The 17,347-nt window shown below is 38.7% G+C and overlaps 1 protein-coding gene and 1 pseudogene across 5 annotated transcripts in view; both read right to left on the minus strand.

The window, feature by feature from the left end:
• Positions 1–13,701, minus strand: part of ATXN3 (ataxin 3) — a 32,162-nt gene extending 18,461 nt beyond the window's left edge. For all 5 annotated transcript variants that reach the window (XM_036218371.1, XM_016145452.2, XM_036218370.1 and 2 more), the window contains exons 1-6: positions 13,613–13,701; positions 6,831–6,995; positions 6,546–6,590; positions 4,761–4,846; positions 4,265–4,331; positions 2,014–2,101 (exon numbers count right to left, since the gene is read on the minus strand). In XM_036218371.1, the coding sequence (XP_036074264.1) occupies positions 2,014–2,101; positions 4,265–4,331; positions 4,761–4,846; positions 6,546–6,590; positions 6,831–6,995; positions 13,613–13,636 (475 nt within the window). In that variant the 5' untranslated portion in view covers positions 13,637–13,701. The remainder of the gene's footprint in view (positions 1–2,013; positions 2,102–4,264; positions 4,332–4,760; positions 4,847–6,545; positions 6,591–6,830; positions 6,996–13,612) is intronic.
• Positions 5,080–5,198, minus strand: LOC118600772 (annotated as a pseudogene).
• Positions 13,702–17,347: the final 3,646 nt, after the last annotated feature.

The following is a 17,347-nucleotide window of genomic DNA, read 5'->3' on the forward strand; positions in this document are numbered from 1 at the left end:
AGGACTAAGCTACTGGGAATCCAGGACTGAGAGAGAAAAACAAAAAGGTAATCAGCAAAATCCAGAAGGTGGGAAACAGAGCAAATGACCCATTTTCTTGTAAAAAATAAATCAAAGAAAAAATATAGAAGAGATGAAACCTACTGCTATTTTTAAGAGACATTCCAATCCAAATTCAATCAACAAACTTTATTCCAACCTGGATTTAACTGTGAAAAACATAAAGAGACAACCAAGAAGAGTGGAGATCTGAATACTGACTGGGTATTTGATATTACGAAAGCAGTCATTAACTTTTTTAGGTGCGATTATGGTATCGTGGCTATTTTTTAAAGAGTCCTTGCTTTTAAAATTTTTAATTTAAAAAGTTTACAGAGAAAATGACAGATGCCTAGTATTTGCTCAAAATAAACAGGAGAAGGAAGTGGGTAGGATATACATAGAACAAGACTGGCCATGAGCTATTGAAGCTCGGTGAAGGATACATGAGGATTCATTATGTTATTTTCTATACTTTATATTTATTTGAAATGTTCAATAAGTTTTATTTTGTACTGTTTAAAAGAGGGTATAATCAACTATACTCTTAAATAAGATGAGGTCAAATGAAAAACTGAGAATTGAATACTGGCATTGGCAAGTGCAGAGGCCACTGGTGACACTGAGGAGAGGGCTTTTCAGTGACCCGTTGTGACAGTGTAAACTAAACGAGTTCACGAATGGGAGATAACACACTGGAGGCAATTCTAAGGAGAAAATAAAAATGGGAAGCAGCTGGAGTTTCCTGGATAGAGAGGCCTTTTCTTTTTGATCAATGGAGATAAAGAGCTTATTTCTCTGCTCACAGGAATAACACAGGAGAGAGGGGGAAACTGATCATGCAGGAGTGGAGACAGAAAGAGGAGGACGCTAGCTCTCTTTCAATTGCTTCTGTTTTCTCAGTAGAATATAAAGGAAGGCCATAAGCTAGGAGTCAGGGAGGGAGAAGGGAGTGGTTAGAAGTTTGAATAGATAAGCTGTGAAATAACCATCACAGAGAGTAAGTGAACTTACTAAAAAATTACAGTAGGAATGGCAAGTAGCACTAAAGGTTCATTTGCAATTTGTGATCATAAATTTAAAGCAAAATCAGTCATCATATTTTATGTTTTCTTTAGTCATGTTCAGCTGCTCCAGTACAAGAATGGACGAGACCAAGACTGGTTTTAACTAGGTTTGGAATCTTATCATGAAATTATGATGGAGGGAGAGAAGAAAGAAGTCGAATGGAGTGATTATGATGGATTACAGAAAATAAGTAGGGTAAGGAAGTAAGGAAGACTATAAGGGGAGTGTTTGTGCATTGTGATAGGGTTTAAATTATTGTTTGAATGGAAAAAATAAGAGAAAATGTGGTACAAAGATAGGAAACAAGTCAAAGAATACGATGCTTGCAGTTGCAGGTGGCAGAATTATTGGTAACGGCAAGGCGAGAGTGAAAAAAATGATCTTTGGAAGAAGCAAAGTATTGGATTGGATTGATTTTTGATATAGAAATTACTAAGAATGCTGAAAGGAGGTGAAGCAGAAAGAAGACAGTAAGTCAGATCCTAAAATCTTCAATGGAAAAGGGGGAGGAGTACAGATAACTGCAGAAGAGCAGAGGGTAGAGTTCAAACTAGTGGCCTGTATTTCAAAAGAGGTGGAGCTTTTAGGGAAAAACAGTGGCCTAGAAGAGGCAACGAGAAACAAGAAGAATACCTGGTCTTCTCCCTGGCCCTGTGGCTTGTGGGGTATGGAAGAAAAAAGAGCCATTACTTAGAGGAGCTGCAAAGGATCTTCGGGGGAGGGCCAGGTGTCAGTGAGAACTCTGAGCAGTATCCGTCAAATCACAACCTCGAGTTCACCGTGTAAAACAAAGATTATTTCACTGCCATTGCCATAAAAACAGTATTGTTATACTTATATCTAATGAGCTAGCTTTATTTAGCTACTTTGAAAGACAATATTATAAAATTTTCCATCTTTATTTACCTTCCTGTTGTAATTGAGCCAAGAAAAGTGCAAGGTATGTGTCTGATATTAATTCTGGACCCGTCAAGAGAGAATTCAAGTTGAACCACTGGGAAAAAAATTGCCAAAATTTAAGTTAGTGTACATTATAATTAATAAAGAAGTTTCACATATTAAGAATAGATATAACCCATCTAAATTCAGTATGACTGTCTAAACACTGGAAGCATGTCAAACCAAGATTTTTAAAAAAGTGATTAAATAATGTGATTTAAAAAAATAAGTTTCCTTTAGCCATAAACTTTAAATACCTCCCATCAAAAGAACAGAAACTGATAGTAGTTTAAAGTATCAGTTTTGATAGCGATAATTTAATCCTTTTCCAAAGTAGGCCTAGAAGCACAATCTAATCACATTACATTGGAGTGGAAGAAAAATGACAACTACATAACATTTTCCCGCTACTGATAATTTTGGTCAAAGATTTCAACTGTGAGAAAGCCAGATATTCCAGGAAAAGAATTTGTAATCACAAATTCATTTTAAAAAGATCACTAATCCACCATCATGTGTCATTAACACCATTTAGTCACTATTTCAAAGGAGTCCAATTTAACTTGCGAGACACAAAAAGTTTCAAGAGTTACTGTCAGCATCATGACCGACGACTTCTCCTGAATTTTGACATAAATCACAATACTTTTTATGGTTATCTTTTCCATTAAACACAGACCTCATACAATTTTAACAAAAATATAAATTAGAGCCAAAGAAAATACACCAAAATTTGACATATCCTGTACCTGTCAAAGATAAAGTAATTTAAAATGTAGAAATTCAATTTTGAAGAACTAAAATTTCAAAACCTTTCACAATAGACATGTTTATATGCAAATCAATATAAATGAACTTCTGTAATCGAAGCCCTCAGATTTTAAAAAATCCAGTGATTATACAAAAAAAGTAAAGAATTCTGGATCATAATTTTAAGAGATATAAATAAAACCCAGAGGTTAACTAATCTCGGCACTGTCCTGCCTGGCTTTTCCCGAGAGCTGATTTCCAGCCGGATCACCTCTACTGCACCACAGCTCCTCCTTACGTGCTCTGAGGTCCTGAGGGGGGACCTGAAGAAATAATTACTTAAGACGAAGCTGCTTCCATGTGGCTGACTTAAAAGATAACAGCAAGGTCTTTTGTTTTTGAATTCTCTTTTACTGATTTAATTCAATGCACTATTTCCTGACCTCATTTTCTTTTTTGTATTATTTTACTTTTTAAAACAGCTTTATTGAGGTATCATTGACGTGCAATAATTTGCACATATTTAGAGTGTACGACCTGCAAAGAATTAACATACGCATACACTTACGAAACCATCACGTCCAAGAGTGAACATACTCATCACTGCCAAGTCTCCTGTGGCCTTGGAATCCTCTTTCACTCTCCCTCAACCTCCTCATCCCCATGATTGATTTGCTTTCTGACACTACAGATAAGTTTGCATTTTCCAGACTTTCATATAAATGGAACCATACTGTATGTAGTACTTTGTGTCTACCTTCTTTCACTCAGCATAATTATTTGGAGACTCACCTACATTGTTGCATGTATCAATAGTTAATTCCTTTTTATTGTATTAGCTCACTTTCAATAACACTCTTTCAAAGATTCAAAATTCTAAAAAAAGGACTTTAAGTAATTCTGCTTCTAAAATATACAAAGACCATTGGTAATTATTTTTAGAAATAACATATTGGGTACATTTCTTTATCTTAAAAAAGGCCTGCTAAAGACGCATTCCATGTCCTGTTTTTTTAAGTGTAATGATTTTCATGTGGATATATGTGTTATGTGGCATTTTTGAATGTGACTAATCTTGTTAAGCTAAAGCAACATGTTTGAAACTCTTATTCATGCTGAACAGTTTCAAGCTTTTTGATACTACCATGATAAATACAAATCTATAAATGGAATAGTTAGCTGACAGAACATATTTATCACATAAAACACACAGTAACCTTGTGTGCATTGTCTTAAAGAGAATTTTTCATATGATACAGCTAACCTGTTTATGGTTGTCACATATAAATATATAAGGGAAATTGACATTGTCTTTTAAAAGTAAATTTCTCTCTGTCATGATTGAAACCATGGCCCCCATCCGACATTACTGTTGAGTTTCTTCATCTTAAGGCACTAATCCTTTAAATTTCAGTTGCAAATGGAGTGCAGAATGAGAAAAAAGACAGGGAAGGAGAAGAAACATTACCTGTTTTCCTAGTTTCCTAACTGTAAACCAGTGTTCTTTATAATTGCATATAAATGACCTTTCATTTCTAGAAAAGAAAAAAAAAAATACAGACCCAATATTAAGTTGAAATATTAGAGTTCATAATCATTTAGTTTCTCTACTGGTAAGCATTACACAAAACCTATGATGATTTAGAATTATGTTTATAGTTAAGTATCACTGATTTTTAAAATTATAAAACAGAATGAATCTCTCTGCATATTATTGATGCTATGCAAAAACAATGGCATCACACAGCATTAAAGGATCAGCTTTGCGCCACCAGATACCAAGCTGCCAGGAAGGGGACATCCTTAGAGGGCCCGTGTTCATGGATATCCCCAAAAGGTGAAATAGGATATGAAACAGAGCACATCAAAATGAAGGCATTTGAAATACATTTTTCTTAAGAAATTATAACTTTAACAATCAAATATAAGGAAAGAAATGTAGGAAAAGCAAAATAAAATCTTACATGGGATCGATCCCAAGCCTCTGATACTCTGGACTGTTGAACAGGATTAGTTCTAAACCCCAAACTTTCAAGGCATTGCTTATAACCTGTGAAAAAAAAAATTGTAAGTATTCATGGGCTAAACCATTCAATTCCAAATGTAAGTAGGGTAGCCAGGTTAGTTGTGCAAACGATTGTACTATTCACATATCAATTTCCCCAGAAAGCTATGGGGTTTTTTTTGTTTTTCTTTTTTTTTAGGCAAGGCAACCTTTGGTTGACCTCACAGATTACAAGGACCTTATCAGCTTACAATTCCTCATTATTATAATTTTTTTTACACCTACAGCACCTGCTCTTCCTAAGTGGTCTCCCATCCAAGTACTAACCAGACCTGACCTTGCTTAGCTTCCGAGATCAGACGGAATTGGACTTTTTCAGGGTGGTGTGGCTGTAGTCAGAAAGCTATGGTTTTTAATAAGTATGTGCAGGTGTATAGCTATATCATTAAATCTATAAATAACCTATAAATATAGCATTAGAAGAGTGCTTTTCAACATTAGGTTTCTGGGCTATTCCAGAGAACCACACAATTCCTAGATAAAATTGCCTCAAAAATCTAGATGTATATTCATATCTACTAAGTGCTATCCTTAAAACCAGTCCACTATATATACATACATAAATACATATATACATATACAAATACATATACATATATGTACATATATGGAAATTTGGCTGCTATGGGTCCTGCTTTAGAAAAGTTATATTTCGATTTTATGTCAGTAATAGTAATAATTATATGTCTATTAAAATGAGTTTTTCTAGAGATTTAAACTGAAGCTTCCATAGATTTTAAACTTCTATTAACATAGGTCTGTAATTAAAAATAACAGTAATAACGAAACATGCTTATTTCGAACTGCCTGGGGAAAAGGAAGGAAGATTTCTGAATGACAACCTATCCTCCAAGGTAGCCAAAAAAACAGCAACTGAACCAGGTAGAAACAGAGATAAAAAAAAAAAAAGTGAATGCAATGGATGAATGTAGTGGGCAAATGTGAATCAGCACCAAGGGCAGCACCAAGGGCAGCACCGAGGGCAGCACCCAGGGCAGCCCGGCACAGAAAACAGCAAGGGCTGGGCCGCCCGCTGTAGTTGTTATCTGATGCAGACCGCAGGAAGCAATGAATGGAAATGCTGGTGAATGGAGGAGTCCAGAACAATACATGCGGAATGCAAACAAAGACATCTGCAGAAATAGGTCCCTCAAGAGAGGTTCTGAAAAAGCACTGGATATACCTCCCAGGCGTCAGACTGAAAGACCCACAGATAAAATAGTTTCATAAGTAATACAGCTTCCTTTGAATTCTATGGGTGAATATATGCTAAAATAATAACAATAATAATAATAATAAAGCAAAAGCCGAAAACCATAATAAAGGAATCCAGTCCTGGTAAGCTAACTTAAAGAGAAGGTAGCAAGGTGTTGCATGTTCTCAAATTTAGACAGGTGATAGTAAGTTTAAAAGATTGTGACTTACTGGAATTAAGATTATTAGCATCTAGATGCAAATTAAATATCCTTTCAAACAGCCCTACTCTAAAATGAAGATTCTACAATCCTAATTTTCATGTTTATCTATATAAAAATCTAGTACTCTGGAGTACAATCGTATATTCTCAGACAATCTATTGGAGGAAATTCAGTGACTGTGAAAATATACTCATATCAACCATACATTGAGCTTGAACAGTGCCTGGGACATAAATAACACTCAGTACTTGTCTGGGACTACTTACTTGAATAGAGAAAAAACCACTGTCATCCATATTTCCAGAAGGCTGCTGTTCAGTTTGGAAAGGTCGTTGAGGCAGGGGTTGAGGGCGGGGAGAGAAAGATAAAAACTGTCATTAGCATACATATTTAAAATAACATCTCGTGCAGTCCTATTTACAAAGTCAAGAGTACATTATAATTAACAAGTCAGATCCCAATAGAAAGAATGGTTTATCTTTTTTCTAAACGATACCCACATTAAAAAAACAAAAACAAAAACCATGATTTGGTGAGTTTAAAATCAGTACCTGTAAAAATGTGCGATAGTCTTCACTAGTAACTCCTCCTTCTGCCATTCTCATTCTCTCTTCTTCGTCTAGCTGATGCGCAATAGAAGACAGTTCCACAGGGCTAAAATATTCTCCTTGCAGCAGATTATTCAGGCAATGCTGAGCACAGAGCGAGCCTTCTTGCTAATATTTCCGAAAGAAAAATTCAAATGTGATTCGTTAAACAGATTGGTACAATGTCTTTCCTCAAAGAGAAATTTAATCATTAACTTCTTAACACTGTCAAACTGAACCTTTTTAGCTTTAAACAAATATGATTAACATAAAGTACATGCATTTTCCTTGAATATTTTATAATTCTACATTAATGAAACTACAATAATTTAGCTATGATCAAAACCTTAAGAATGACTCATATTAAACATTATCTATCAAATATATCAAATATATCAAATTTCATATTTTGCTAAAAATTACTCCCTCATTTTCAGTGCCTAACATAAATTCATCTTTAAAGATTCCATGGTAATTTACTAATGCCGAAAGGGAATTTTAATCCCTAGAACATTGGTTCTTTCAACAAGACAATCTCTACTTGGTCTAAGTGCTTGTTCAGGTAATTTCATATCTCAAGAACTGACAAGAACTGATATAGGTAAGAAAAATTCTGTTGGACAATAAGACTTGTAGCTGCAGAGTCAAGGTCCTCTGCAGAGAGCTCTGTAGATAAGGTGCACACGGTGTGGTGCAATGAGCGAGGCTGTCCAAAAAGCAGCCCTGGAGCTCACTTCTGAACAAGCCGGCAAGGGAGCCTGCACCCAAGCCCAGCTCCCCATGGGATCGTTGATTTCCTGTTAGAAGGGGGAGTATAATGTCCCATGGGCCCCAGAGTCTTTGGGTGCTGGGCAGCTGGCTTTCTTACACATATGGCAACCCAAATCTATGTCTAGACTGCACTGAGAAGCCTGCTTATCACCCCCTCCCTCCTTACAACACTGCTGTTTTCCCATGCTTGCCTATTAAGGGAGAGTCACAGGGGGGATGAGATCCCTCCTGTGAACACAGACCCAGGGTTTACCTCTCTGCGCGATGATGGCAGACAGGAGAACACTTTCTTCTCCTGCTACCCCAAAGCTCTAAATTTCATAGACCTTTCCCCACTAAAGTATACTCCTTAACCCAGCCTGTCTGACACCCTGCAATTGTTCTGAGCTATGTTACACAATAGTTAGTGATCCCAAAGAGCAACATGTTATTTTTTCTGATGAATTAAAGTTCGAGGAACAAAATTCAGCTGCTGAAAAAGACACAGGGAATATATATATATATATATATATATATATATATATATATATATATATATATATAATGGAATAGGAAGGAGCGCTGAGATAGTTTGAGTCTGAATGGGGGCTGAGATAAATTTATCTTCATAACCTATGAAATGAGTAGCTTATAGTAAAGAAGAAACCATCTACCCCTCAAGGTGAAGTCACAACAGTGAGAGGACTCGTCTCCACCTCTTCTCCTTCTATTGTATTCCTACCACCAGAAAGCAACTTCTGCTGAATACTACACTGTGAACCAAAGTATATACAGATGTCCTATTATATTCTACTGAAAAATGGACAAGACAAACCAGCATTCATAAGAGGCTAGCCAAATGGCTAAAAACTACGAAAAGGTGCTCAACTTCATTACTATTAGGGAAATGTATATTAAAACCTCAATGTATTACTACTACTACACACTCTCCAGAATGGCTAAAATATTGAGGGAGGACTAGAGACATCAAAACTATTATTTACTATGGACACAACCTAAATGCCCATCAATAGACAACTGGATAAAGAAAATGTGGTACCTATATACAACAGAGTATTACTCAGTCATAAAAAAGAATAAACTTTAAAATTTTGATGACATGCATGGACCTAGAGGGTAATATACTAAGTGAAGTAAGCAGACTGAGAAAGACAAATACCATATTATCTTACTTATATGTAGAACTTACAGAACAAAATAAACGAACAAAACAGAGACAGACTCACAGATACAGAGAACAAACTAATGGTTGCCAGAGGGGAGGGAGGTTGGGTGGGCTGGGTGAAAAAAGTGAAGGTATTAAGAAATACAAATTGGTAGTTACGAAGCAGTCACGGGGATGCAAAGTATGGCCTAGAGAACATAGTCAATGATATCTGAATAACTATGTAGAGTGCCAGGTGAGTACTTGACTAATTGGGGGATCACTTCATAAATTATATAAATGTCTAACCACTATGCTGTACATCTGAAACTAATAAAAAATAATATCAAATGTCAACTCTAATTGAAATAAACAGAAAAAAAGGTTATTCTTAAAAACGAAACAAAACAAAAACTATTTGCAGTGTCTACTCAAGCTTAATATATATACATTCTGTGATCTAGCAATTCCACTACTAGGTAGAGAATGCAAACAAAACATGCAAACATACATTCATCAAAAGACGTGTGTAAGAATGTTAATAGAAACAGTGCTTATTCATAATGGCCCCCAAAGTGGAAACTACTGAAATGCTCATCACAACAGAATGGCTAAATTGTGTTTTATTGACAAAGGAATAATACATAACAGTGAGAACGAATTAATTATAACTACTTGCAACAATATAGATGAATCTCTCAAATAATGTTAAAAAGAAGACAGACTCAAAAGAGTATACACTATGATTCCATTTGTGAAAGTTCAAAAACAGGCAAAATTAGTCTACGATATTAGATCAGGATAGTGGCTACCCTCACAGGGCGAAGGGAGAGTCAGTATCTGGAAGAGGGCATAAGAAGCGCTTAGCGGATGCAGAGGAGTAAACATTATTCGACCTAAGTATTAACTACATGTGTGTTTACTTTGTGAGAATTCGCTGAGCTGTACTCTTATGACGTAGTGTCCCTACCTGTGTTGTATTTAATAAAAGAAAAAAAATTCAAGCAACAAAAAAGCCTCTGCTAAGATACGGCTATTGCACACATCAAGAGCTACCTAATACTGTGACCAGACAATGGACTTTCTGGGAACAGTCCTAATGCAAATTTTCTGTCCTGCTATTATGGTACATGCCTCAGTTTGGGGCCCTCAAACTACCATTACCATATTTAACACTATATAGAGAAATAATGACACCCACATATCTGATTTAAAAAAATTCTCTATAAAAAATTAGCTTTAAAATATGAAAAATAAAGTCTACGGCCATGCCACCCTGAACAAGCCTGATTCTGTCTGATCTCAGAAGCTACGTAGGGTGGGCCTAGTTAGTTCTTGGATGGGAGACCACCTAGGAAGACCAGGTGCTATAGGCGTAAAAAATAAAAAATAAGGGATTGTAAGCTGACGAGGTCCTTGCTATCTGTGAGGTCAATCAAGGGTTGCCTTGCCTAAAATAAAAAAAAAAATAGTAAAAATAAAAAATAAAATAAAATATGAAAAATAAGCACTTAAAAATCAAACCTTATCTAAGTAAAACTATTGCTGTAGGAAATATTGTTCTGTACTTCTATGATTTAATCGAAGGTAAGAACAAATTGTTCAGTTCGAATTTAAAATCACATTTTAAAGTGACAAGATGAATCCAAACCTACGTGGAACAAAAAAATTGCACAGTGGCCCCTCCTGAGATCCTGCACTCTCCCAGCCCCCACGAGCTAACCCCAGCTGCTGCTTTCTCATCAGCTTGAACCACAGCTGCATAGAAGTTCGCTTTGCTGCAGTGGAAGTTCAAAGGTATTGAAATTCCATGATTTCAAGCCCAAACTTTATTGTCTTGGGATTAGAGGACGAACAAACTGCATCTCCAGTTTTACGAAGAGATTTTATAAAATCACAAAAAGAAACGGCACCAAATCATTCCCCCACTGCCCTCAAAGTTGTCAGGCCCAACCTGAACCCAGTGTAAATTCCCAGAGACATTACTGACTACAGCAGAAAGTGGTCATGAACTAAGGGTATGCTCTGAAATGGCCTAACTGGGGCCACCTCATTGACGAAGCAGCCCTTTTTCCCATCTGAGTGATAATAAGGTCCCACCCCTTATTGAGGTTCAGCAAACACAAGCATCCAAACAGCAGCAATGGCTGGCACTTCTACAGCACTATGTGCCATGCAGCATTCGAGGCACTGAGCTCTGAGGCAGACACTTTATTATCCTCACACCACAGAGGAGGAAACTGGAGCACAGCGACAGTATGTAACTTACCCAGGATCATACAGGTAGTAAATAGCAGAGCGGGGCTTCAAACCCAGGTCAGAGGCTTCGAGTCTGTGCTATTACCACTTCCTCAAGCCACTTACGTGGAATTTGGTTATTACTAAACCTCAAATATCCTGAAGAACCAACAATCACAAAAAGGCATAATAGATGTCATATAATCAATGCTCGGCATCTCTTCAGTATTTTTACTAATTTTAAATATAATCCCAACGAGTTTGGTTATCATTCTCAGTTTACGTTACATAAAAATACCAATTCGGATGGCACAGTGACCTCACCAAAAGCAATCAGCAATAAATGTGATAACAATGACAGAACACAGGCACCATAACTAAAAACAAAATGAAACAAAACCAAAAAGCAGTTAATGGTCATTTAATATTAGGGTTTAAGTTAGGGATTAGCAAACTCTACTCCCTGGGCCAAATCCAACCTGTACCAGTAGCTAAGAATCATTTTTATATTTTCAGGTGGTTGGGAAAACACAAGAATATGTGAAACCATAAATGATCCGCAAACCCTAAAATCTTTGCATAAAAATTAATTTGGACAAACAGCACCATATAAATCTTAGATGCTCAAAGAACTCACCTGATTAATTTATTGAGCATGAACTATGTGTCAGGCAAAATCTTAAATACTGGGGCATATATCAGAAAACAATTTGTTTAGTTTACATTTTATCGTAATAAAGGGTACTCAAAGTGACAACTCTGAATATGGGGAAACCAGCATTCCAAAGGGAAGTGATTGCAGGGCCCTTCGTTAGAGCCACAGTTGGTTCTCTGGCTCTCGAAACCCAGGACCTAGCAGAGGTTAAATGAATGTGGTGGAGAAGTAAACATGTTGGAAAATGGCACATTAAACTCAAGCGTCCCTCGAATGGACTATGTATGATTAACAATGGGCCCTATGTTTATAGGTGCTTTCCATACACTTGAAATATGTCTTAAAAACTTCAACTTAGGAGCTTTCATTTGCTAAGAACACGTAAATTGATAAAACATATTCCTGAAGTACCTTTAAGCCTATGTACATGCTGATAACTGAGAAACTTCTTTAGCCTAAATAGATTTTCATTAGGCTATTGCAGAGCTGGATTCCATGGTTTAGTAGTTACATTCATTGAAATGTATCCAAAACAGGTAACAATCTACATCATTAAAATACATATTGTATAATTCTCCAGAAATGGTGTGGAAAATGTTTAAAGTCTTCCATGTTGAAACATTTTGTCCTACACCAAAGCTTCTGAAAATTAGTGATACCAATATGTGCATGCAGAGTTCTCTTCATCCAATCTCCTCTGCCACGCTATGAAATTTCTCCTGTCCAAGTTTCATAAATCATGTCAATCAAGTAAAGATTCGTGATAACTATCACTGACTCCTTCCTCCTGAGGCATTAAAATTAGTCTATTTTAGTGCCAAAACTTTCTGAAATGTTTTCTGTAAAGCATTTCATTGAATAATGTGTTTAGATTTATGCTGTGCCTCTCATCTACATTTGATTACTTTGACTGTCGTTTTTTCTTTTTTTAATAAATGATTATTTACAAGTATTTAACAAAACAAAATCCTTTTGCTCCTACTAAAGAAGAGACTCATTGGCAATCCTTTCCAAACAAGAAATGTTTATGAAACAAGACATGTGTCTAAGTTGTCCTGAGGGAGGTTTCACTCACACCCAAATGGCTTGATAATTGTATGAGAGAAAAGACGAGTTTCTCCGCATGCCACAAACATTATCTTTAAGCGCGTGGTCATCGAAGAATCAAAACAAAACAGGCTGGGCGGACCACAACATCACTGCAGTCCACCCACCAGAATACCTAGGAAGAAAGCTGGCTTCCAGATCCGGAAAGATGGGACTGCCAAAAGAAACGAAACTCAAATATTTCGTAACAAACACTCTGTGACGACTTCCCCGTTTAGGGGTGCACGGGGTTCCCTACTTTACGTATCTAAGTGTCAGGCCCTCCAGGTCCCTGCATTCGAGAGACTCACAGACCCAGTGCAGAAGAACATGAATACAACCCCAGGAAGCAAAGTGCATGACAGATTCCAATATAGAATTGAGGAGCCCAGAGAAGTAAAAGTTAATTCTGCCAGGGGTAAAACTGGGCGACTTGGGAAGAAGGATCGAGGGAGGTGTCCGAGACATGACTAGCTAGAACCTATGGAGAGTAAGGAGAGGGGACTGGAGAAGGAATCCCACGGAAAGTAGAAGGCAATCGCAGAAGCAAGCGCACTCGGTGCCACCCCCTCCCCGGTGCCCCGAGGTGCCCCCGGCCCTGCCTTCACTCCCTCCCCGGCTACCCGGACGTCCTGGGCCCAGGGCTCCTCGGACATCTTGGGTACGGGCCTCAGGGGCGAAGGGTGCGGTGGGGGCTTCGGTTAAGCTCCCCTTCGGAGGAAGCTCCTCTCGCCCGGCGAGATCGGGCTGGGGGCCACTCGGGCGCCACACAGTTCTCCAGGAGGTGGCGATACTCCGCCCCACGCCCCCCACCACGCCTCACACAGGTCCCCCCAGAACGCGGACACTCACTTTCTCGTGGAAGATGGACTCCATGTTTATTTGTCTGGAGCCAACGGCCCCCGCGCCGAAACACCCCCCTCCCGCTCCGCCCCCGGCCCTACCCCTCCTCCCACTCTGCCCCGCCCCGCCCCGCCCCGCCCCTGCCCACGTGCCTAGCGCAGACCAATCACTCCCGAGGATGGGGGTCACGTGGAGCGAAGAGCAAGCGATCACCGGGGCAGTAAACGCGGGCACACGTGACCTTTGTATCGCGTCCTCCCATCGTCTGTTACCTGGGCGGCTGGAGGATGCTGCAGCGCCGCCTGCGGTGTGGAAGATCTTCTCTACTTCCCACCCATTGCTGTGGATTCTCAGGCTTCTAGGGATCTGGATAAGGACCACCCAGGTTCTTTTTGTTTTCCACTTTACTTTGTACTTTCTACTTATTATATCTGATTACAGTTATTTAATATCTTCCTTCTCCACTCCCACTGAAAGCCTCCTTAAGAAACAGGCATCATTACATCCCCCAATACCTAGCATTTGTGTAAAAATGTTACTGTTTATATAGGGCTTACTTTGGGGTAGGCACTCTTCTAAGTGCTTTGCATATATTAATGAATTTAATACAACAATGTGTTGAAGCAGGCATTGTTATCCCTATTTTATACATAATGAATTGAGGCACAGAGAGGTTAAGAACAGCACAGTGTCCAAGTTCAACCAGTAGGGCTGGGGTCCAAATCTAGATGCCTTGTTAGTAGTGTATGTGTTCTAGTCCTGAAGAGGAAGCACCGGTTGAGGGAGGTGAAAAGTCCAGTAGAGTAAGGAAGTAAGTGGTGTGATGAAAGCTGAAGGCATAGGATAGGAACAGATCTTGTAAGTAATTATGTTAATGGTTAGAGATTTTACACACACACACACACACACACACACACACACACGTTAAGTAATGGTCTAGAGCAGAGGGTCCCCAATCCCTAGGCCACAGACTAGTACCCCTCTGTGGCCTGTTAGGAACCAGGTCGCACAGTATGAGGTGAGCAGTGAGCCGGCAAGTGAAACTTCATCTGTATTTGCAGCCTCTCCTCAGCAGTAGCATCACCGCCGCAGCTCCACCTAAGACCATCGGGCATTAGATTCTCATAGGAGCATCGGTCCCTGGTGCAAAAAAGATTTGGGACCGCTGGTCTAAAGTTCAGGAGACTGGTTTGGCCATAGAATGGGAAGTTGTTGACATAGAAAAGGCAACCGAAACCACAGGAGTGAATATAATCATCTCGGGGGAAAAGGAAGAGATTAGGAATTGGGTCTAGAGCAGAGCCTAGGGGGTAGAGAAGAACTAGTTCAGAAGAAGAGAGGAAAAGCAGGAGAGTGTACTATTCTGGAAGCCCTGGACAGGGACTGTTTCATGAAGCAGACAGCATCAATTGCTGCCAAGAGATCCAGCAACAATAAGAACAAGAGCCTACTAAATGTTGTTGCTATGGAGACCACTGGCGGCTTTGGTGAGTGCAGGTTCAGAAGAACAGAAGGGGCAGCAGGAGGTAAGGGAATGCAGACCGCTAGTGAGGACCAGGTGCCTAGGGAAGGATTCTGTTACCACTTACTGAATGTCTCTGTGTGCATCGTCCTGTGCTGTGTTGGGAAAACAGTCGGTGTTCTTAAGGACTTGTGGTCTCTAACTAGGGAAACAAATCATGGTCTCGTGAACTGAAGAAATATGTGAAACAGTTTTTCTGATTTCTTTTTAAAGATAAATATAGCAAATCTGTGGAAGAATATAATGGAAACCTAGAGGTTACCTGTTTGAGACAAGAAACGAACTGGGTAAATAGGAGACAGGAGTGGGAAGGGGAATTTTCACTGTACGGTTTTATTCTTGATTTTCAAACTATATTAATGTATCACTTATTCAGAAAAAGTATGTGATTGTAATCATTTCCTAGGGCTGCTGTAGCAAATTACCACAGAGAAACTGTTGTGGCTTAAAACAACAGTTTATTCTCTCACTATTCTTAAGTCCAGATGTCTGAACCCAATATGTCAGCCAGCCCGTGCTCCGAAGTCTTTAGGGGAGGATCTTTCCTTGCTACTTCTAGCTTCTGGTGGCTCCTAGCAGTTGGCTTGTGGCCACATAACTCTCGTCTCTGCCAGTGTCTTCACATGGCCTTCTGCCTTCTGTCTCTCTGGGTCTTCTGGTACAAGGGTTGGATTTAGGTACTACCTTAATCCAGAGTGGTTTCATGTGAGAGCTTTAACCAATAACGTTGGCAAAGACCTTATTTCCAAATAAGGGTGGACTTGAATTTTCTCCAGTGATTAATCACTAGGATATATGCCACCCAAAGGGCCTTATTGTTTTGTTCACTGTTAAATCCTCATTGCCTAAAACAGTACCTGACAATATTTAATAATGTTGAATTAAACCAGTCATCTCATTAGGCCTTTCTGATCTATTGAGCATGTGATGAATAAATAGCAAGCAAGCATAAAGTGGAAAGATGGAATGCAGGTTCTGGTTTGGGCTTTGTCCCTGAAGCCATGTATGACTTGGGTGTTAGATTTGTTGCAGTTCCTATTCTGACAACTCCATTAGACATTCAGTACATCTTAAACTTTAACTTCGTAAGATAACATATATGGTCCTTCTGAACCCAATGACCATACTCTCCAGGAAGCATCTTCTGCTATCCAACTAATTAGAAGTCCCTGTCCCTCTTATGAGTTACTGTATACGCCTCTATCATACATGGTGCCTTTTATACAGTATCATACTTGGTTTAATCATACATCTTTTCCAGTACCTTTTAAATGTCTTGATGGCAGGGCCCATGTCTTATTTGACTTCCTGTGTCCAGTAGTTGATATCTTTCAAATGAATTAATGAAGCCAGATGTCTGGGAATCAGTCTCGACTCTTTTTCCGCAGCTCTTCCCCGTCACCTCTTGTTCCAATTAGTCCCCAAATGCTATGTATTCATTCCTCTCTGCCCTTTCTTCATTGTTCCTACTTAGTTCAAGCTATCTTGATTTCATGTGTATTCCAGTTTGAGGATGTCCGAACTGGTCTTCTGATTCCAGTCTTGGTATGTTCAATTCATAGCGCTGTCAGTGATCTCTCAAAAATGCAGATCTCATCAGTTCTTTCATTTAACAAATGGAGTGCTACTATGTATTGGGCACTGGAACTACAATCATGAAAAACACAAACAGCCCCACCTTCATGGAATTTATATTTGTAAGGATATTTACATTACACAAATCTTACTGTAGTTACAGTCCTTTAGTAGCTTCCCATTGCTGGCTTACAAAGCCCTTTGTGACCTGGACTGACCGGCTGTCTGACTTTATCTCCTGGAATTTCTTCTGCTCTAGTCACACCATTTCCCTTGACTTCCAGAAAGTCCTCTGATGAGAAGTCCTTTGTGCTACAACTATACCTTATTCATACCTGTATTAAAGCACTTGTTACATCCTACTAGAATTATTTACATGCTACTCAGAGGAGTCTTTTTCTATCAAACTTTGGTATGGAACAGTGGATACATTAATTTTTTTGACTAATTGGCACGAAAAAATATAATAATAATTCAGGAGGAGGGAGGTTGCTGAGCTACTCAGGAAAGAGTTCCTGGAGACAGGAAGATGGATTAGAAGCACTTCCAGTAGACTTCTGTGTCACCTTGGACAATTCCGTTTTTCTCTAATCTATTTCACTGAAATTTTATGTTAACAAGTGAGATTTCACAAAGATATTTCTATA

Source organism: Rousettus aegyptiacus, unplaced genomic scaffold (genome assembly GCF_014176215.1).
Source record: "Rousettus aegyptiacus isolate mRouAeg1 unplaced genomic scaffold, mRouAeg1.p scaffold_m13_p_3, whole genome shotgun sequence".
Taxonomy (NCBI): domain Eukaryota; kingdom Metazoa; phylum Chordata; class Mammalia; order Chiroptera; family Pteropodidae; genus Rousettus; species Rousettus aegyptiacus.